Below are 21,066 nucleotides of genomic sequence, written 5' to 3' on the forward strand. Positions count from 1 at the left end.
GACCAGTTTTTTTTTTTTTTTTTTTTAAATACAGCTATTACTAAACGCTAGCTTTCTGCATTTTTTTTGCCATTTTGAAAAACAAATTTAGCTCACAGTTTTTTCTGCAAAATATGGTTAAGTAGGTAAACACATCATCGCCTGCCATTTTTCACAAATAGGGTACAGAGTAGGGCCTGAAAGTGCTGTCAAACGATTAATCGTGATTTAATCGCATCCAAAATCAAAGTTTTTGTTTACATAATATATGTGTGTGTGTTGTGTATATTTATTATGTATATATAAATAAACACATGTACAGCATATATTTTGTAAATATTTGCATGCATTTGAATGCATATATTTATATTCATATAATTTATATAATATATAAATATATTTAATATATAAACGTAACATATTTTTCTTAAATATATACATGCATGTATGTGTATTTATACAGTGCTGCTTGAAAGTTTGTGATCCCTTTAGAATTTTCTATATTTCTGCATAAATATGACCCAAAACATAATTAGATTTTCACACAAATCCTGACAGTAGACAAAGAGAATCCAATCAAACAAAGGAGACAAAAATATATACGTTGTCATTTATTTATTGAGAAAAATTATCCGGTGTTAAATATTTGTGAGTGGCAAAAGTATGTGAATCTTTGCTTTCAGTATCTGGTGTAACCCCCTTTTGCAGCAATAACTGCAAATAACGTTTGTAACTGCTGATCAGTCCTACACAACGGCTTGTAGGAATTTTAGCCCATTCCTCAGTACAGAACCAGTTCAACTCTGTGATGTTGGTGGGTTTCCTCCTATAAACTGCTTGCTTCAGGTCCTTCCACAGAATTTCAATTGGATTAAGGTCCGGAATTTGACTCAGTCATTCCAAAACATTAACTTTGTTCTTCTTTAACAATTCTTTGGTAGAATGACTTGTGTGCTTGGAGTCGTTGTCTTGCTGCATGACCCACTTTCTCTTGAGATTCAGTTCTCGGACAAATACCCTGACATTTTCCTTCAGAGTTTGCTGGTATAATTCAGAATTCATTGTTCCATCAATGATGGCAAGCCGTCCTGGACCAGATGCAGCAAAACAGGCCCAAACCATGATACTACCACCACCATCAACTTTCATGTATTTAATATTATATAACATTAATTGTGTGACTGCTTCATTTTTGATTAAAGAATTGTATGCTGGTGGTTGCTGGTTAAATGTACAGAAGTAGCTGATCATTTGTGATGGCTTTTTTTTTTTTTTCGTGGTACAGTGTGGGTGGTGGACTGGTCCAGTATAGCAGTGTGCTCACAAGGCTTTTCTCACAATCTCTGTCTGCATGGACACCTCTGCCTGAGGCCAGTCTGGGCCAGCAAAGAGCATACAGGTATTACAGAAACACCACTGATGATGGAAAATTAAATATTATCCTCTTTGTGCCTTGTATTAACAATAATCTTGGGCACTCTGACCGTAAGTGGTCAGACATGATTACCTTTTTTATTAGCATTTCTGAAATGCTTCTCCTGTGAACACTTGATCACATTTCATTGTGACATAGTAACACACTGATGTAGTGAATAAAGCACAAAGTAGTATGCTTACGCTGTTATTTTAGTTAAGTGTCCAACCTTTTGACGACGTTCTATTTTACTGACAGTGCAGTGCGAGTGACCGTGTACCGTACCATTGAACTGTGGGTAAGAGTAGGAGGTGCCTCTCTGCTTCAGGCAAGCCCCTCCCACACAGAATTACTTTTCACTCATTTGATGGGTGACATCACACCAGCATCAGAAGCAGTCAAGGTAGGTTTAAAGGGTCTTTGTAACACAAACATCATGGGGAGTAAAATTAGAGATGAGCCTCCTGGGGAAGATGGGTGTGTAATCTGAAGAACTGAATATTTATATTCTGCCAGAATGCACTAAATTAATCAATTGACAGTAATATTTCAATTTCATATAAATGTGAGTCTTTTTCTTGAAAGAATCCTGAATTGCATCACGGTTTCTAAACTAAAAAAAGCAGCACAATTGTTTTCAACACCGTTAATAATAAGACATTTTTGGAGCATCAAATCAGCATATTAGAATGATTTTTGAGGGATCATGTGACACTAAATACTGGAGTAATGGCTGCTGATTGTTCAGATTTGCTATCATAGGAACAAATTGCATTTCACAATGTATTAAAATAGAAAAAATATTTTAAATTGTAATAATGTTACATTTATTGTTTTTTTTACTGTACTTTTGATCAAATAAATGCAGCCTTGCTAAGCATGTGAAACTGACCCCAAATGTACCACATGGTCATCTTTGGGCATTGTGTCATCCTGTTTTTAAGACCACTTTTTAATCAAAATGAATACATTAAATTGTAGCCCTGCTTGAAATATTTCCATTTCTTTCTCCAATGGTTCTTTCTTTTGCTGTCTAGCTTCGTTCCGGACAACAGTCACAGTCCATGAATGACCTGATTGGTTCTGCTGGCAAGTCAGGTCCTCGTCGAACGAAAGGATTGGGAATGGGAGATGGAATATCACTACAGAGGAAAGGAGATGTGCTAGCCAATCAAGACACGTGTGTCGCTGCTCTTCGGGGTGAGTGCTCAGTGAAGATCAGTGAATTCTAAATTTTACTAGCAGAAATAAACATTTATTTACTGATGATGAATGATTCCTTTACAGCATTAAGACAGATCATTTTGACCAGTGGAACTTTGTTGAAAGAAGATCTGCATAAGGTCTGTTCATGTTTCTGTTTTGAGGTCTTTTATGTTACAAGTATGGAAAGTTGTGTTTCATGTTGCTCTTCTAAACACTCTCTCCCTTGTTAGAGGATCCAAGACCTGGTGGTGCCTCTGTGTGTGCGTCTGCAGCAGCAGTCTCACTGTGTGCTGGAGGTTGGTGCTGTCAGTGGCCAGTATGGCAGCCCCTCTCCTCGCCGAGAGCTCTACCGCCTCTTACTGGCACTTGTGCTGGTGCCCTCTCCCCGCTGGCCTCCTCCCCTCTCCTGCGCAGTGTCTGCCTTCAGTCACGGACGGCGACATCACAACATCATTGTGAGTGAACATCCTTGACTAAAACCTTTCTCCAAATTCTGTTGCCCAAGCCACTTTTTCAATTGGTCTCAGTCAGTTTTCATAGATTTATGAAGTCAGTTCCAGGTCAACGACATTTTTTTCACTGATGATAACGAACTAAAACTCTTTTTGAATGACAAAAACGATGATGTAAATCTATTGACATTTTCGTCAACAAATAAAAACGAGACGAAAATGTTAGGGAGGGACGATTTGGGAAGAGATTCATTCAGAACGAATCTGCTGCGTGGTTCGGAGGTTAGATGCGTACATATGAACCAGCGGGACATAAGCTAACATACACTTGCTGCATGTCGCATAAAACGTTAAAAAATGTCAATATGTGGGAGTAAGAGAAGAGCAGACATATAGATAAATCTGACGACGCAAGAGAGAACTCAATTCGGTCCAGTTTTCTGAGCGCAGACACTGAAGCATACATGCAGAGAAAGCGCGTCTCGCAGCGCGCGAGTACTCTTTCGCGTCGTATGAATGGAGAATTACACACAAAATTATGTCAAATTGTCAGTTTTGATGAGTATTCACGTAAACACAGTTAATTACGTCTTAAGTGAACGTAAACAGTAGGGAGAATGTGTATCCGTACATTGCATCCATTGCAGCTGTGCATTTGGTTTTAAAGGGACAGCAGCCTAATTTAGTTGCTATTGAGTCACGAGTCAATGATGTTAATCAAGCAACAAAAGAAAGACAGAAAATCATGCACTGAAAACTGAAAAACTGTAGTAGCCCTAAAGATTAATCTAAATTTATTTATAGAAATAAATGTCTGCTTGAAAGAATGAAGAATATGGTAAACAATTTGCTATAAAGAATGCCATTTGTATTTCATTAAAAAGAAGACCGTGTTCTTGTTCTTTTTGAGAAGTGGTTTTATTTAATTATAACATAAAGGCATGTTGTGTGTCACCACCGTTAAATCGTTGTCTATCATGATAAAACCTTAATATCAAACCTATATAATGAGTTTGGAAATTTTAGAGAAATGCTTAATAAATGCACTGTAACTAAACCCATTAGATTTTAGCCGACTAAATTTACTGTAGATTTAGTCGACTAAAACTAAAAACAATTCAGATGACTAAAACTAAATGGCATTTTAGTCAAAAGACTGACTAAAACTAAATCAAAATTTGCTGTAAAAATTAACACTGGTCAGTTTCCATCAAATTCAATCAGATGATCCAGCAAAATAACCCCGTGTAGTTCATCACATTATCAAATGAACATTTAGTTTGACAACCAGAAAGTGTTATGCGTTTCATATTTTGAACTCTTTTTTTCTGAAAGAAATACCGTTTTGATATTTTGTTATAATGCAAATACATTTATGCCTAAATGTCCAAACATGTTTTGGGACCACTGTATATACGTTACAAAGGCCACAGAGTTGAGTAAATGCGTGTTGTAATAAGAGGCTGTTGAAGTCGGTGTTGACACTTAACAGCCCATTTCAGTAACACTTTATAATTAGGTTTAACTTAACATTATTTAATGCAGGTATCATGAACTAACAATGAAGAACAATTTTACTGCATTTATTAATATAGGTTCATTTATAAATATGCCGTTGCTCATTAATTTGCTTGTCCTTGATACATTACCTTAAATTTATATAACTTGAAATTTTGAATGTATTAATATTAGACATTAATATTAACAACATTATATGTAATGCATAATGCAGTTATGGTTAATGAACTGAACTGTGTTGTAAAGTGTTCCCAGTATTTCTTATGGTATCTCAGACAACCTCAAATAGACTCAGTTATGCCTATATATGTTTTCATACGTTTAAAACCAGTGATTTCTGAAATCAGTGTACCAAAATCCAGTCCTTTTTGTATACATTCCAGTTTAAACAATTTAACGGCACCCAACCTGTCTGAATGCGCAAACATTTAAAAAAAATGTCAGTATACAGTGATTGACGTACACAGACATTCATTTTGACATATGTATCGTCTCTTATGTGGCTGTTTGCTTTCACTGTGAAAGCTCATTCTGGGTGGTGTACTGGCTATGTGCTTCAAATGACGCAGGAAACTGTAACTGGAGACAGTGTTTCATGTTTACAAAGGTCTAAAGGAAAGTATTGAGAACTTAAAAAGAAACATTACACCTGGCAAACTGGTTCTTTTATTGTCTCCAAAAGCTAAATTTAGCCTATTTTAACACTAGAATAGAAATTGCCAAGTGAGCGTGGCCCTGGCATAGGGTTGTATCTGTCTGAGGTTCATCACACACCTATCAAATTTCTTCATTTAGCCAAAAAAGGAAACTTGTGCCTTCTTTTATTTAACCTCATGTCATTCCAAATCTGTTTGATTTAGGAAGGCAATTGAAAGGTATTTTGAAAAAGTATGTTTTCTTTGTTTTTTTGTCCATATAATGAAAGTCAATGAGGTCCAATGTTGTTTGGAGAATTTATATTTTTGGGTGGAATATCCCTTTAAGAGTTTCAACTACTGTGTCACTCTGTTCAACAATGGTGACGTTGTCTCTTTCATTATGTGTTGGCATAGTCAAATTTGTACTGACCTCACATAATGTGACTATTGGCACTTTCCTTTTTTTATTGTTTCTTTGTTTCCCTACAGGTATCGTCATTCTGTGCTGAAGCTCTGACTATATGCAACACCCTTATTCATCCTCGCACACCTTCAATCTCTCTCCCTCTCACCCCTCTAACTCTCAAATTAACCCCAACTGCCCCTGTCCTTGCCTCTGGCCAAAACCCCTCACTCTCCATCCCTACCCTCCTTGGTGGACCTGCAACAGGGCCACCTTTCCCTGCCAGACATCCCATGGGCTTAGGTCCCGCTACCCTGCTTGGTTCTTTGGAGAACCATCTACCTTTGGCTCCTCCGGTTCTTCCGACTCCAGCAGGCAATACAGCCACCCCAGGTGACCTGCTGCTCTCTCCAGCCCAACCGGGTGAACTGGCAGGTCTTGGAGCCCCTGAAGGTCAACGACAAGTTTTTGTCCGCTACGACAAAGAGGAGCCGGAAGATGTAGAGATCTCTTTAGAAAGCGATTCAGATGATAGCGTGGTCATCATGCCAGCGGGTATGATGATGGAGATGCAAGATGGAGCGGCAAATGCACAGTCATTGTCCCAGTCAGCAGTTCCTGCTGTAGGTGGCCTGCAGTCTTCTGCCCCCATAGTGGGTGAGGTTGGATCGGTTGACACTTCGCTATCTAATGAGCTGCCCACCTCCATTCCCCACCAGATTCTACCAGCTAATGCTAATAACATTAACTCTTTCCCTGGATCGAGCCAGACAGCCCAGCTTGTGTCTCTGGTGCCTCCTCTGAACTCAACTCCAGCTTCACTCTCAGCATCACCTGCCGGACTTGCAGACTCGCTGACGGGTGGGCCGCAACTTCAGCAGATGTTGATGCAGACTTCTCCAGGTGGGCAGCCACCTACATTGGGCTTGTCTTTACAGATGCAGCTTCAGAACCAGATTGCTCAGACCAGCCGCCAGCTCCAGCCGCAGCCCCCAGCAAATGAAGTGGACCAGAACGTCATCAACATCAACAGCTCCGATGATGAGGAAGAGGAGGAAGAGGAGCTGGAGGACGAGGATGAATTAGGAGAGGAGGAAGAAGAGGAGGAGGGCCTGGAGGACGAAGAGGAGGAAGAGGAAGGCAGTGACTTCATTGATGAAGAGTACAGTGTGGACGAGTTCGAAGACTATGAGGACGAAGAGGGTGAGGATGAGGATGAAGAGGAAAGTGAGGAGATCCAGCCGTTGGAGGGAGACAATGGCAGAGGGATGATGGGCGAGGAGGAGGCAGAGGTCATGATTGAGGCAGAGGAGCAGCAAGGGATGGAAATGTTCTGCATGGAGAAAGAGCGAGAAGTTGAACCAGGGATCGAGGAGATGGAGGGTGTGAGGAGTGTCTATGCAGATGAAAGAATTAAGGACAAGGGGACCATGGAGGAAATTGAGAACATTGGAGCGGTTGAGAGAAATGAACCTGTGGTTGGCAAGAATCAAATAGAGAGTCTTGTAATCAGTGAAGATGCAGAAGGCCATGAAGAGGACACCAGAGTGGAGGCGGTTGAACCTGAAGTGAAAACATGTGAGCAGGAAGTGGCAAGACCAGATGATCCTGCGGAAGATGCTGGGACGTCACAACAGAGTCAGGAATTGACTGTAGAAGACGAAGTTCAAAAGCAAGAACCAGAATTACAGCCCGAAGACACAACCAATCAGAGCACACCATCCACGTCTGAGCAAGAGGTGCTACAGAGTGTAGCCGAGACAGCAGAGGAAGAGGTAGAGAAAGAGAGTGGTGAACAGGGAGAGGATTCCGAAGCAAGGGGAACAAAGAGGAAAATGGAGGATCGCGAGGAAGGAGAGTCTTCTGAGCATGGCACCGAAAAGAAAAAGGTAACTGAGTAATGTCTAACCCTGGTGCTGATTTCTGAATTCTCCAAATGCATAGCCCTTAGCTACACAGGCTTGGATTGATTCAAAAAGAATACTTGAGCACCAAATTAGCATATTAGAATTTGCTGATATTTCTAGCAATGAAGACCTGAGTGATGGCTGCTAAAAAATGGCAGCTTTGCTATCCCAAAAATAAATTACATTACAAATTGATAAAATAGAATAAAGACTTTTTAAATGGTAGTATTTCACAGTATTACTGTATTTTTGATCAAATAAATATATCATTAGTGAGCATAAGAGATGTATTTAAAAATAAATAAATAAATAAATTTACAGACCCCAAACTTTTGAATGGTAATGTGTATTTTGGTTACCTTAGTACACTGAGAAACCCTAATGTTGTGTTCTCAGCATTACTACAAAGGCCAGCGACCTCAGTAATGACCAGTGGCGGCTCGTGGGTTTTAAAATAGAGGAGGCACACTAATTGTATTGGTCTGGGATCCCTGCCGATTATTATTATTTGCTTAACCACTTTAAAATGGCTTTTTGGTTGCTTTTAGTCAGAAAACGTAAAGAAAACGACACACAGCAAGATAATATAACTTCACTTACCTGGCCTATCACTTGAAGCAAACATCCATCCCTTCTTAAAAGTCTGTGTTAAAAGAGAGCTGCCTGTTGCGCCATTTAATTAAGCCGACTGCTGTAGCCTATATCCAGTTAGGCGTGTTTTCCCTTTTTTAAAATCTGCATATATACCTATTGAATGACAGCTTGGTAAATCTGTTGGCAATCAAATATTCAATATTGCTACTCATCATAAGTACTTGGTACATTATCAGTGCAGCGGCAGACGTTCAAACTAATATCACGTAATTTACGTCTCTATGATGAATGGTTGATATTTCTCAACACTCCTCAGCGCTGAAATTGAACACTCGATGGTGATTGGCTAATTTTTTTTACCAACGGAGGCACGAGAGCTCATCTCTCCCCCGGCCTCCCCCTACCCTTCTATATCATTAGCGGTTGTAATTACATCAGCAGATTCGGCACATTCGCGATAGAAAAGCGGTGCTTTCTCGTTATGATATTACAACTGTAAAATTACAAACAAAAATTACACATTCTGAGACATGAACTGAAATTAATTGTGAATTTTATTAACATTAAATCATCCTCCTCCCATTTTCACCTCAAAATTATGGGGAAGCTGTGCCTCCCCTGCCTCCCCCGACGAGCCGCCACTGGTAATTACACTGTTAAATGTCACCCTTTCCAAGTAACTGTATTTCCTTGAATATTGACGATTGTTACTGCCACAGTAATGCATGAACATGCATGGGGTATGTACTGTACATCAGCAAGGATTCACATTACATCAGCATGTGCATACTTGCATGAAGTAGTTTCTGGCCTCAGTTTGGATTAGTTCTTTAAACGATTGAGGAAGCCAAAACAAATGAGAGTGCCTTGTATGTCTTGTAATGTCTTTTGTGCGCAGTGTCTACTTGTTAACTACTTGACTTGTAGTGTTTATTCTGGTAATGGCATGTAAACAATATGTTGCTTATTCAGAGCATTTCTCTCCAGCACATTCTCTCTAACTCGCTCTCTCCTCTTGCTCGATCTCTTTTACAGATGGATGATGAGGCAATGGCTTCTATGCTGGCTGACTTTGTTGACTGTCCACCAGACGATGACGATCGCGGAGCCTCACAGTCACAGTCCTAACATTACCAGACTTCTCATTCATTCAATTGTCACATCAAAGGGGCTTTCCAATGAATAGTCAGAACCTGAAAGGTCACATTTGACTGATACTGTTGCCTCAAACTCTGCTGTAGTTGCACTAGAACAGCTCCAAAACGGTTTTATTTGATGAAAGAGTTTTAGGTTTTCATGTTAAAAGAAAAGCCAATACCATTGATAATGTTAAAGATGGAAAAAAACGTTCATAAGTTGAGAATAATAAACATTTAGGTGGTCATGATTGGTATTTTTCTTTTTCTGGCAGCTTAATACAAGTATAATACAGTAGTCACAAGTATTCAAAAGTGCTTTTATCAGTTGGACAGTATGATTAATGTGTTTTGTGGTCTTTTTTTTTTTTGTATTATCGTTTGTATATGTAACACACATACTTGCCATTGTGTTTAAAAATCATGCAATAAAGAGGATCTGTTATGGCACTTTGTTCATGGATTCTGTAGAGATTAGACACTATCATTTCTAAGTTTTAGGTGAAGTAAATTATAATCACAATTTGAATGAAATCATGTCGTAATGGGGAACTGATATTGAGTGTTCTCAAAAACAGTTGCATAACAGCAGCTTGGCGTGAGACATCTAAACGGTGAACTCTGCGGACATGGCATGCAGTCGAGGCCACAGGAATGCATTCATTATCCTATATAAATTCATTTCCTGAACTCTGGTCCTGCTCCTGCTTGACTTCCTGAGTATTTTTTGGTGCTACAGTACATTCCTTTTAAGTTCTCATTAGTGATATAATTTTAAAGGATGGTGTGATTAGATAAAGTGCAGTGCTCTCACACGTTGTCTTAATGGGACACAAATACAGGTGAAAATTGGTAAAAAATACAGTTAATGTAATTTATTCCTGTGATGAAGCTATTCATTTATTTATTCATTAGCAGTTTCTTCAGTGCCACATGATCCTTCAGAAATCATTTTAATATGCTGACTTGGTGCTCAAGAAATATCTGAAAACAATTTTGCTGCAAAATATTTTTGTGGAAACTGCAATACATTTTTCAGTATGAATGGATGAATAAAGTTAAGAAAAACACAGTTATTAGAAATAGAAATCGTTTGTAACATTATGCATTTCTTGCTGATGTTTGACCCAACACTTTTGAACAGTAGTGCCTTAAAATAACATACCAGAGGACAACTAGCAGACAGGAACGTGCTTACCGTCATGTACTTCCTCAACACCAAATACGTTTTGCATATATTTAAGCCTTCTGCCAACACTAAAATGCACTTGTAAATGCACACATGCACAACCTTAATTTTTTTTAAATGTTTTATTTTGCACTCTATCTTTTAATGAGATTTTAAGTTTAAATGTTATATAAAACCCTAAAACCTTCATGTCCCGTATTAAAAGATATTCAGGACCAAAAATTGAGACGATAATGTGAAACAAACCACTGGAAAAATAAGTGAAATGTCTTGGTTAGAATCCTGGTATTTGCCAGTACCCTGTTAAAAAGGTAAAGTATTGCTTGTAATTCTGCACAGAATGGACTTCTTTACAAATAAACTCTTTGCAGTGACAAGCTGTAACACTTTGACCTCTTAACTGAAGCTAGATGAAATGTGATTGTACTAAACTTGTGAAACCTCACTGAAGCTGCATGCGAAACTTTCACATGAACCCTGTCTCTGAGACAGCACAAACATATTCTTATGTTTAACCTTGTGGCTTTTCTATGAGCTAGTACTACCCACTTCCTTGAAGTGGATAGCAAAGAAAAAATGAATAAACAAATGAGGAGGTTAAAATATCAGCCCATAGAGGACTGACGGAAAAGGCTAAAGGGGGAGAGGGGGAAGGGATGGAAAGGAGGTATGAGGGAGGAGACCTGTAGAAACAGGACATTTTAAAGCAAATATCTGTCTGATTCAGTCAGTGAAACTGGAAGGTCAGTGAACAGCCAGTTACTGTGTACAAAGGGGTTTGCAACAGGCTGACATGAAAGAAGGAAACTAGTTGGTTGAGAAAGAAAGGACAGTGAGGGGGACGGAAAAAAGCAAGAGAAACTACAGCAGAGAAGGAGCAACACAAAAAGCAGATTTTCACCACCACAACATTCTACAGAGAAAAGGTAACATTTTTTCCCAATTATTCTTCAGATTTCTGTCAATTTATTGGAACATATTTAAGCAACTCCAATGGGTTTAAATCTATGAGTGTTTCTTTACAGGTTACCTCACTGGTAAGAACTCCGTGAACCTCTGTCAATTGGAATAACTAAGTCTAGGCACTTCTTTAAGCTACTTTAAGTCCTTCGAGGCACCTTTCCTGATGGCCATAATATGATGATGCTTCTAAGCTTTTAGGCTATGTATGTGTGTCTGTGTGCTATATATGCAAAACATTTTTATGCACCTGTACAGAGTGCAGTTTTATTAGCAGGCGTAACGGACAGATAAATCAGCTTGCTCTAAAATATCTTAGTGAAACCTGATCTGATAAAAGTTTTTCTAGATGTGTGGCTGTTGGTTAAAGATTACCATGCTTGATTAATTTGAACTAGAAAAGTGTGAGAAAAGCTACTACAACCGCAACAACTAATGAAACCCTTTACCGTATACTAATGCAGTTTTAAGTTCTATAAACAGACATAAATTAACACTGATCAATAGCATATCTTAAATTAATATTAACCTAGATTAATAAATGCTGTAAAAATTGTATTCATGATACCTAATGCATAACTAACAAATAAATCTTATTATAAAATGTTCCCTTCTATTCCTTAATATTAATACTGTACTGTTATATTTTTCTACTGTAAATACCACATACACAATGGGCTCCTTTATTTTCATAGTTTGAATTGTGTTGTATTTGTATTGTTACAACAGGGGAAGCTCACTAGATCAAATTGCGCTGAAGTGTCTACCTGCATTTGAATCTTTTCTATCTGATAATACATTGAGGGTTTTTATTTTATTCAAGGCCCTATGCTGATTTGATTGTAGGTGTGTCTTGGTTTCATGTTTAAAATTCATCACATCTATTATTATGTGAAAACAGGTGATATAGCCCAAGGGAGATCATTCTTATGCAAGAAATCCTCTTCCAGCCATCATTGTTTTCCACTTTCACTTCCACCATACATTGCTTGCTTTTGTTATCATCCAGGGCAGACAGAAACTGATTGCACAATACTTTGAGGCAACAACATGTGCTATAGCTCTCTATTAGATCATTTATGTAACCTATATATATATTAGTGCTGTCAAATGATTAATCGTGATTAATCGCATCTAAAATAAAAGTTTTTTTTTACATAGTGTGTACTCTATAGTTATTATGTATATATAAATACACATACATGCATGCATATATTTCAGACCGGGACCTCAGAATATTCAGGAACCAATAACTACATATACGTGACTCTGGTTGGAGAGAGAGGAGAGAGTGAGAGAACCGTGCTGGACAATCCAGGCCTAGACTTCCGCAGAGGAGCGGTGAGTAAACATGCTTGTGTGCTTATGATTAAATATACTATTTCTTCCTTTTTTCTCTGTCTAGTGCAGTCAAGATCTTTTTTTATTTACAAGTGACAAATGATCATAATGTTATGAAAAAAAATCACATTTCCAAAACAAAAAAAAATCTATCTCTAAAAAGAAGAGACACACAGCAATGTTAAAATTTTGACCAATAATGTTCAGAAAAATAATGGTATATTTTTATGCAATAGCCAATAACTGATAAATGGCTGAATTATTTTGAACTATTATGTCTACAAAATTAAAATAAAACACTAAAAACTATAAACAAACATTTTAGATGATACAAGTGAATTTAGACATCATGTTATTATAATGCACAGTTTGAAAAACAGATAATCATTCTGAGATTTGTTAAATACTACATTTAAAGGTATTATTAAATTATTTGTTTTTAAAGAATAAGTGAGCATTAAATGATAGCGAAATGTAATCTAAATGTACAAAATGTGAAATAACCATAACTAAATATGCAATACTGACTAATAATAATGAATTAAAACATCTCTAATATTGATATATTCCCGTTATTTTGTAGGTGGATGATTACACAGTTAAAAGCGCTGCTGATTTGGGTCCCCTGATACTGGTGCGCCTGGAGAAGCAGAAGTACTGGGTGGAGGATAACTGGTTCTGCCTTTACGTGAAAGTCAGTGTACCTGGACAAAGATGCAGCTATACTTTTCCCTGTTACCGTTGGCTAGTGGGAGATAAAGTGGTAGTAGAGCTGAGAGAAGGCACAGGTCAGTTATGTTGAACTGCAAATGCAATAACAACTAAGATCAATCTGAGATCAAAATGAATCCGCATGGTTAAGTCCTCAACTCCGGTTCCTTTTCTCTCATAGCCAAAAAGATCAGTGATGACACCTTGCCACTGGAGATATCTCACAGAAACGCAGAGCTTCAGGAGAGGCAAAAAATATACAGGTCTTCAAGGCAATTGCATACACTGAACTTATCACTGTATTCCTATCTTTGTAAAGAATGTACTTCTCACAAATCCCTGTTGAACTCGGTGTCTCACCTATCAGATGGCTTGCTTGGGCCCCAGGCATTCCAAAATGCATTGATGCCAAGTCAGAGGCCGATCTCCCCCAGGATGCTCGCTTTGACAACGAGAAGCGCAGTGACTTTGTGGGATCCCTTCACTATGCGTGAGTAAAAGGCACTACAGGTTTTGCAGAGCATGTATTGTTTTATTAGAGCGACTGACTTGATATTTTAAGGTGCATAAGCCGGTGTGTTCCCCTGTCTATGCATCATTTAATTACTATTACATTAATCTAATCACTAACTCATTTGTAAACCGTTTGGCCTCTCAGGCTTTTGGAGCTCTCTCTGAAAAAACTGGCAATCAAATTCGGGAAGTCCTGGAATGACCTGGACGACTTCAAAAGGATCTTCTGGAAGCTAAGAAGCCCTATAGCTGGTAACAATCACTAAATCTTCACTTTTTTGGCTGAATACCTAGCTTAGTTACCACAAAATATGCATTTCATGCAAATCACTTCATTCTCGGAAAGCTCTCTTCCCAGAAAATGTCATTCTGTAACATGTTTATGGAACGCAGCTATGTGTAGGAGACAAATGAATGGCATTTCACAATGTCATGTCACAATTTTACGTTTACTCCCACTCTTGGAGAAACTCTTGGACAACAGAAATCAATGATAAATTAAACAGCACTTACCTTGTGAGCTTTTTTATAGTCGCATGAACTTTACACGCTCTTTTAGTGTCTGAGAGAAAAATGTGCAACGCGTTATCTGGAGTAAAGAAAATACCATGTTATTCGTTGCTTATTGTACTATAAAACATTTAAAACTACCATAAAGGGCATATCAACAGACAGGTGAGCAGTTATAAAAACAGGTGGAGGTAGCGTGTCTGTCAGGAGCTATTTTTTTTGCTCGACGTTATTTACCTCATAAATATGCAAATGAGAACGTAATCCAGGGGTTAGAGATGCAGTGACGCAGTGAAATATTTAAACCTGTTTTAGCTGTTTGTTGATTGATTTTGTTTCAACCTACATACAAATGTGTTTCTAAATGTTATTAAATGAATAACATGAATTTGTGATAAATATTCTGATCAGAATACACCATGAAGCACTGGAAGGAAGACAGTTTTTTTGGTTACCAATTCCTCAATGGCTCAAACCCACGGATGATTACCAGGTGCAAGGAGCTGCCCTCAAACTTCCCTGTCACTGGAGACATGGTGCAGTCGTCTCTGATACCTACAACCACGCTGAAGGAGGAACTCAAGGTGAGAGTTTAGTGCTTATTTTCTTAAATACAATGGATTCTTGGAACAGTGGATCTAATAATGTTTCTTTGTCTCTCCTGCTAAAGAAAGGAAATATATTCCTGGTTGATCATGCGATAATGGATGGGATTCCTGCCAATGTAATCAGAGACAAGACACAGCACATAGCTGCCCCGCTTTGCTTACTGTATGAGCATCCTGAGAAAGGTCTCATTCCCATCGCCATACAGGTAAAACCTACTGACTCACATTTATTATCGTAATAATCTGGGATGAATATAGAGCAGAATTTTTCTTAGAGCAGTTATTCCTGCCTCCATCAGCTGAAAATATGTTTGAAAAAAGACAAAAAGCATGTAAACATGAATTCTGCTGAATGTTAAACTCTCTTCCTTTCAGCTTGATCAGAAACCTGATAAAGACACACCCATATTTCTACCTAGCGATCCACCTCTGGCCTGGTTGTTGGCTAAGATGTGGGTTCGTCACGCTGAATTCCAGGTCTTTCAGTTGTTATCACATCTGCTACGCACACACTTGGTGGTAGAAGTGATCTGTGTGTCCACACTCCGACAGCTGCCTGCTGTTCACCCTATATATAAGGTTAGAGGAAGTCTACAGGAATGCTTTTTAGGAAAGATACATTTGCATGTTTAGTTAGATAATCACTGTTACATCAAAATCGCTCATTCTTTAAATTATCCAGATGTATTGTATGTTAAGGGTCTTCTTTACTTTTTCTCTTATTGCAGCTCTTGACTCCACACCTGAGGTATACGATTGAGATTAATTGTCGTGGAAGAACACAGCTCATCTCACCGGATGGCATCTTCAAAAGGGTAAGTAAACAATAAAGCCTACAAAAAATACTATTTTTAGCACTTTGAACTTTGGGCACTGAATTTGTAGTGGTCCTGGATCTTATCACCCACTAAAACCAGCCAACCACAAACAACATAACTGTAGTGTATTTTGAATTCACTCAGTAGGTCATACATTTCAAAAATTGCGTTTTTCAGGTGGTATCAACAGGTGGAGATGGACTCTTGATTCTGGCCCAGAGGGAGTATAAAGTATTAACCTATCGCTCCCTCCAGCCCAAATTTGACTTCTTGGACAGAGGCGTTACTAAACTGAGAGACTATTTCTACAAGGACCATTCTATGATGCTGTGGGATGTAATTCAAAAGTAATGTATTTAAATAGGATTTCTTTATTCAGTGCTTTTAATTCTTATGCCTGTAGATGGACATAATTCTTTTAGACATTTGCATGTGAAAACTCACATCAAACCTATTTCCTTAAACGCTCTTTTTTTCTCTTAGTTTTGTTTCAGGAATAGTTTCCCTGTACTACAAGAGTGATAGTGAAGTTGAACAGGACTCAGAACTTCAGGCGTGGATTAATGATGTGGCTGTGGAGGGCTTTGTGGATGTGCCTCATTTTGGTAAGATATAAATATACATGACTGCATCACTGGACTCACAAATGTCCTGTAGTGGATAAAGGACCCTGTGCAGAACCCTGTGCAGTGTATTTATTTAGGCTTAACAATAGGGGTGTCGAAATTAATCGTAGCATCGTGATGCGGACGTGGACAATTCTGCATCAATGCAGTAATAGACCATAAAAAAGAAAAAACCCATAACTATGATTGTCTGTAAACTTTCGAATACTTAAAGCACTGCTTTTTGTTTATCACTTGTAATTGTCTTTGCCCCCCTTTATTACTTTATATTTTCTTGTATGTTTTGAAAATATATTTACTTTGTTTAATTCTTTAATTAATAATGAATATATTAATTAACGTAATTATTTTAAAAAGTTGCCTGCTTATATAATTTAATAAAAATGCACAAAATAAATTTGATATAATCATGATGCATCGTGATATTGAACTGAATCGAATCGTTGACATGATAATCGTAATCGAATTGAATCGTGAAACCAGTGCCGATTCACACCCCTACTTAACAATATACACTACAGTTTGAAAGGTTGTGGTCAGCACCTTGTTTTTAAAAGAAATGAATACTTTTATTTTGAAGGATGCATTAAATTGAGCAAAAGTGAAAGTAAAGACATTTATAATGTTACAAATGATTTCTGTTTCAGATAAATGCTGTCCTTTTACATTTTTATTTAATTAAAGAATCCTGAAAAAATTTATCTCGGTTTCCACATAAAATATTAAGCAGCACAACTGTTTTTAAAAATGGACAATTATAAGTGTTCCTTGAGCATCAAATCATTTTGAAGGATCATGTGACACTGTGTAGACCAAAGTATAATGGCTGTTGAAAATTCAGCTTTGCCATCACATGAATAAATTAAATTTAAAATATATATACAAATAGAAAACAGTTATTTTTAAATTGCAATAATATTTCACAATATTACTGTATTTTTGATCAAATAAGTGTAGCATAAGAGACTATTTTGGTGGGCACAGGAGACTTCTTTCAAAAAATATTTTTATCAATCTTGCCAACCCTAACATTTTGGATGGTAATATAAATCATCCAATACAATACACAAATACAGGTCACCGATATTGCATTTTAAAAAGGTCAAAAGACATCAGTGGGATAAATACACATGCTGCAGGCCAGATACACCATTAAGTCAAAATAAAACAGGAAAGGAAGTAATAAAGAACATACAGAATTATAATAGTGACCCCTTGTGGTCACTAGGGGAAAAACATGTCCATAGTATGTGTCTCATCACAATGAACTACATGAGCTGTTTGCCTTGTGCTTTTGTGTGATGGAACTGAATATAGAGAAAAAAGAACGAGAATGAGCTAAATAAATGGCACTTGAAATTGACTCTTAGGAGTAACTATTCATGTTTCTTGCATGTCAGGCCTAGCCAGTGAGCTGAAGACAAAAGAAGAACTCATCACACTGTTAAGCGTGGTGATCTTTACCAGCACAGCACAACATGCTGCCACCAACAATGGACAGGTAACTAACACATCACATCTTATCAAATCTAAAAATACACTTTAAAGACCTGATTATTTTTCACTATACTGAATGCAGGTTACCAGACATGAAGTGTGTTACCTAAAAATCAGTTTACAAGGCATTACATGGCTTTATTGTGATCACTGTTGCTCTCCCTCTCTGTACTGTAGTTTGACTGGTGTGCATGGGTTCCCAATACACCCTGCACCATGCGGCACCCTCCACCAACAGACAAGGATGCTGTCACCATGGGCATGATCATGGACACCCTCCCTGATATCAGCCAGTCCTGTGTGCAGATGGCCATCACATGGCATTTGGGCAGAGCACAGCCGGATGCGGTGGGTCAATAGCACAGGCCATCACAAGTGTGCTTTTATATTATTTATGCTTGTATAAGTACAATATAATCCATATTTATAAGTAACATCAGACTATATCCATCCAAAAGAAATTTCTTTCCATGAAGCATTAAGATTAATTAGCCTTTAAGAGATTATCACAATGATGACTTTAACAGTTGTTTCCTCTTTCCTTCAGATCCCAATGGGCCAGTATGTGGAACAGTACTTTACTGAGCCTGCTGCTTTGAGGGTGATTGATAAATTCAGAAAGGAGCTGAAAGAACTGGAGGAGCAGATAATAGCTCAGAATGAGGGACTGGAACTGCAGTACCTTTATCTGTGCCCAAGCCGTATGGAAAATAGCATCACCATTTAAAGAAAACTCTCATTCTAAATGTATGTGTATGTGCATCTGTGAGAATTTTCCTGAGTAGGTCAGCTAAATCTTAAAGTTAGCACACATTCAAATTACACCCAAAGTGCCTTTCCTAGCTATAGCTGAAACCTATGCCATTCTCAGGAATGACAGCAGAAATACTGTGACATAATTATGTAATTTGTTTAGTTTGTAACACTTTTTAAAGAATGAATGCATTGTTTTTTTTTTTACCTTCAATTTCATGAACAGTCTTTTTTTTTCTTCTGAAAATAGTTAAAACATTAAAAAATAAACTTTATGTCAGAAGTCACTGTTTTGAGTGGTGCTGAACTATTGTTTAATACATGTCATCAGCCTTACAATATGCACTTCATATGTACTGCATATATAGCCTGTTCTTCTTCTAGATGAGGACAATGAAACATGCATTACTACTATACTTTTACCAATAGCTGTATTAAAAATAACATGCATTGTACAGCTACTTTCCATAGCAAATAAAGTCTGTTTCGTTATTTCATATAGAATTTTTTAATACCATTTAACCTTCAGTACTTGCACATGAGAGGATTTGTTTAGAGTTTCTAGTTATTCACCTAAAATTTTAGAACCGTGTTGACAGAGACAAGGTCTACACCTATCTATTCCTATAGTGACATACTTCACATCAAAATCTTGAGTAATTTATTGTGACAACAGAACCAATGTGACCATGTAAAATTCCATTCAACATTTACTTAATGAGACTGAATATATGATAGGTATTTAAGTATAAATAAAATCACAATTAAATCATTTATTTACGTTTGGTTGGTCTACTGATCAAAAGAGGACTATAAAAGGCAAATTAGGGAGGTACCACATAATCATAATGGATAAGCGCACACATATTTTATGATAGGCTTCAAGATAGAAAGGCAATAAAGAAAAGCACAGTAAAATAGATAATCATTCAATCTTAAATATCTACACTCATTTAAGGCTTCATTTTAAGGCAAAGGCAGCATTACTACATACAAAGACAACAAAGGAACTTAGAGGTAGAGTTATACTCCAATCACTCGGTGGTACTAATGCACCAGATATTCCTTGCGCTTGTTCAGGTGAATTTGACAAAATGACAGGAATCCAATGCCAACGTAGATTGCTGCTGCAATGAAGCAATTGTATCCAACTTGGTTGTACAATTTATAGATGTTTTGCAGTGCCGTCGGCCTGAAATGAGAGAAAAGAATAGTGTGTTAGAAAAAAGCCAAAACCCCTTCGACAAGGCTACTGGACTACATTTTTGGTCAGGCTGAGGGGAGAGAAAGAAAAAAAACTGTCAGAGTTTCTATCATAAAGTCGTGAGAATATGTGACATTCCCTATGCTAGACAGACTTATTTTCCAGTGTGATTAAATGAGTAAGCGGAACTCACCCGTCCTCCATGTCTTTCTCTGTGAAAGGTACATCCTCTATGAGCACAGCTGAATGTGTGGTGAAAAAAATCCCCAGCATTGCCTAAGAGGAATAAGACATCATGTAGGGCTGTATTTCTCCCTTCACTGGCACTGTCTGCTAGTTTTCATATTCAGGGCCCCCACACCTTTATGTTTAAGTTGTACTACTTGATTTTTCAAGTAGTTTGTAGTAAATGGGTAAGGATTTTCAATATCAATATTTTTTTTATAATTATAGCCCTCACAAAGAGCAATTTCTAGCTAAATAAATACTTTAGCTAAAATAATATTGACTAGAAATTTCCATCACTTTTACAGGCCTGTGAATCAAACTTTTACAATTCCCTGACATTTCTAAGTGTTCCAGGACAATAGGAACCTTGCATTGTTGTTGACATTATGTGTGAAGGCAATTTACTACAGTCCCAAAAAAATTAAGATATGCTTAATGTATTTTATTGACCTTTCAGCATGGACTTACTATGCATAGAAGACACAAGAATAGTGACACAATAGAGAATATTTAACTTACCAGCATAATGACACCCCAAATGCTCAGGACCAGTCCACATGCTGCCAGTTTAGGACCGCAGAAAAGCAAAGAAGCCATTCTATTATAGAAGCTTGTCAGTTTTCAGTTACTCGGAGATGCCAGAGGACCGTTTCAAATAAAATAAACTTTATACGACTGTCATTTCAACTTTAAAAGTGACTTTTGTTTAAGTTTTCTAGCCTCGGTAAGATCGGCGTCAACAGTCACCCGATTAAATCAGCTGACTTTTTAGAGGAAGCGGAAGTAGAGGGACTGCCGAGTGCAACGCCATAAGAGTTTGAAACAAACTTTATGCACTTCGCTAGTATTCAGAGCTCATCG

At 37.6% G+C, this 21,066-nt stretch overlaps 3 protein-coding genes across 4 annotated transcripts in view; 2 read left to right on the forward strand and 1 right to left on the reverse strand.

Moving 5' to 3' along the window:
- The window catches only part of LOC107678089 (proline-, glutamic acid- and leucine-rich protein 1-like), a 14,867-nt gene extending 5,174 nt beyond the window's left edge, over positions 1–9,693 (forward strand). For both annotated transcript variants that reach the window (XM_016473214.1, XM_016473222.1), the window contains exons 11-17: positions 1,265–1,378; positions 1,652–1,796; positions 2,431–2,593; positions 2,681–2,736; positions 2,830–3,054; positions 5,697–7,499; positions 9,147–9,693. In XM_016473214.1, the coding sequence (XP_016328700.1) occupies positions 1,265–1,378; positions 1,652–1,796; positions 2,431–2,593; positions 2,681–2,736; positions 2,830–3,054; positions 5,697–7,499; positions 9,147–9,239 (2,599 nt within the window). In that variant the 3' untranslated portion in view covers positions 9,240–9,693. The remainder of the gene's footprint in view (positions 1–1,264; positions 1,379–1,651; positions 1,797–2,430; positions 2,594–2,680; positions 2,737–2,829; positions 3,055–5,696; positions 7,500–9,146) is intronic.
- A 2,909-nt stretch (positions 9,694–12,602) lies between these two features.
- Positions 12,603–18,961, forward strand: LOC107678172 (arachidonate 5-lipoxygenase-like). The gene is made up of 14 exons (XM_016473354.1): positions 12,603–12,737; positions 13,321–13,525; positions 13,630–13,711; positions 13,816–13,938; positions 14,107–14,213; positions 14,883–15,055; positions 15,142–15,285; positions 15,455–15,658; positions 15,808–15,894; positions 16,075–16,244; positions 16,381–16,502; positions 17,924–18,024; positions 18,198–18,368; positions 18,568–18,961. The coding sequence occupies exons 1-14, from the start codon at positions 12,603–12,605 to the stop codon at positions 18,745–18,747; spliced, it is 2,004 nt and encodes a 667-aa protein (XP_016328840.1). The 3' UTR covers positions 18,748–18,961.
- Positions 18,962–19,465: 504 nt separating this feature from the next.
- LOC107678101 (ribonuclease kappa-A) lies at positions 19,466–20,991 on the reverse strand. The gene is made up of 3 exons (XM_016473237.1): positions 20,725–20,991; positions 20,171–20,253; positions 19,466–19,965 (listed from the first exon to the last, which is right to left on the reverse strand). Exons 1-3 carry the CDS (start codon positions 20,800–20,802, stop codon positions 19,821–19,823), a joined length of 306 nt encoding a protein of 101 aa, XP_016328723.1. The 5' UTR covers positions 20,803–20,991; the 3' UTR covers positions 19,466–19,820.
- Positions 20,992–21,066: the final 75 nt, after the last annotated feature.

This window comes from Sinocyclocheilus anshuiensis, unplaced genomic scaffold (genome assembly GCF_001515605.1).
Source record: "Sinocyclocheilus anshuiensis isolate Anshui unplaced genomic scaffold, SAMN03320099.WGS_v1.1 scaffold1673, whole genome shotgun sequence".
Taxonomy (NCBI): Eukaryota; Metazoa; Chordata; class Actinopteri; order Cypriniformes; family Cyprinidae; genus Sinocyclocheilus; species Sinocyclocheilus anshuiensis.

What these genes read in the sequence shown, in the direction of transcription:
- LOC107678172 (XM_016473354.1), top strand. Translation starts at nt 12,603, where the DNA reads ATGCATATATTTCAGACCGGGACCTCAGAATATTCAGGAACCAATAAC. An exon ending in CTGTTCACCCTATATATAAG is followed by an intron (nt 15,659 to 15,807) that starts GTTAGAGGAAGT and finishes CTCTTATTGCAG; the next exon opens with CTCTTGACTCCACACCTGAG. An exon ending in TGTGGATGTGCCTCATTTTG is followed by an intron (nt 16,503 to 17,923) that starts GTAAGATATAAA and finishes CTTGCATGTCAG; the next exon opens with GCCTAGCCAGTGAGCTGAAG.
- LOC107678101 (XM_016473237.1), bottom strand. Translation starts at nt 20,802, where the DNA reads ATGGCTTCTTTGCTTTTCTGCGGTCCTAAACTGGCAGCATGTGGACTG. An exon ending in TTTGGGGTGTCATTATGCTG is followed by an intron (nt 20,254 to 20,724) that starts GTAAGTTAAATA and finishes TATTCCTCTTAG; the next exon opens with GCAATGCTGGGGATTTTTTT. An exon ending in GAGAAAGACATGGAGGACGG is followed by an intron (nt 19,966 to 20,170) that starts GTGAGTTCCGCT and finishes CTCTCATTTCAG; the next exon opens with GCCGACGGCACTGCAAAACA.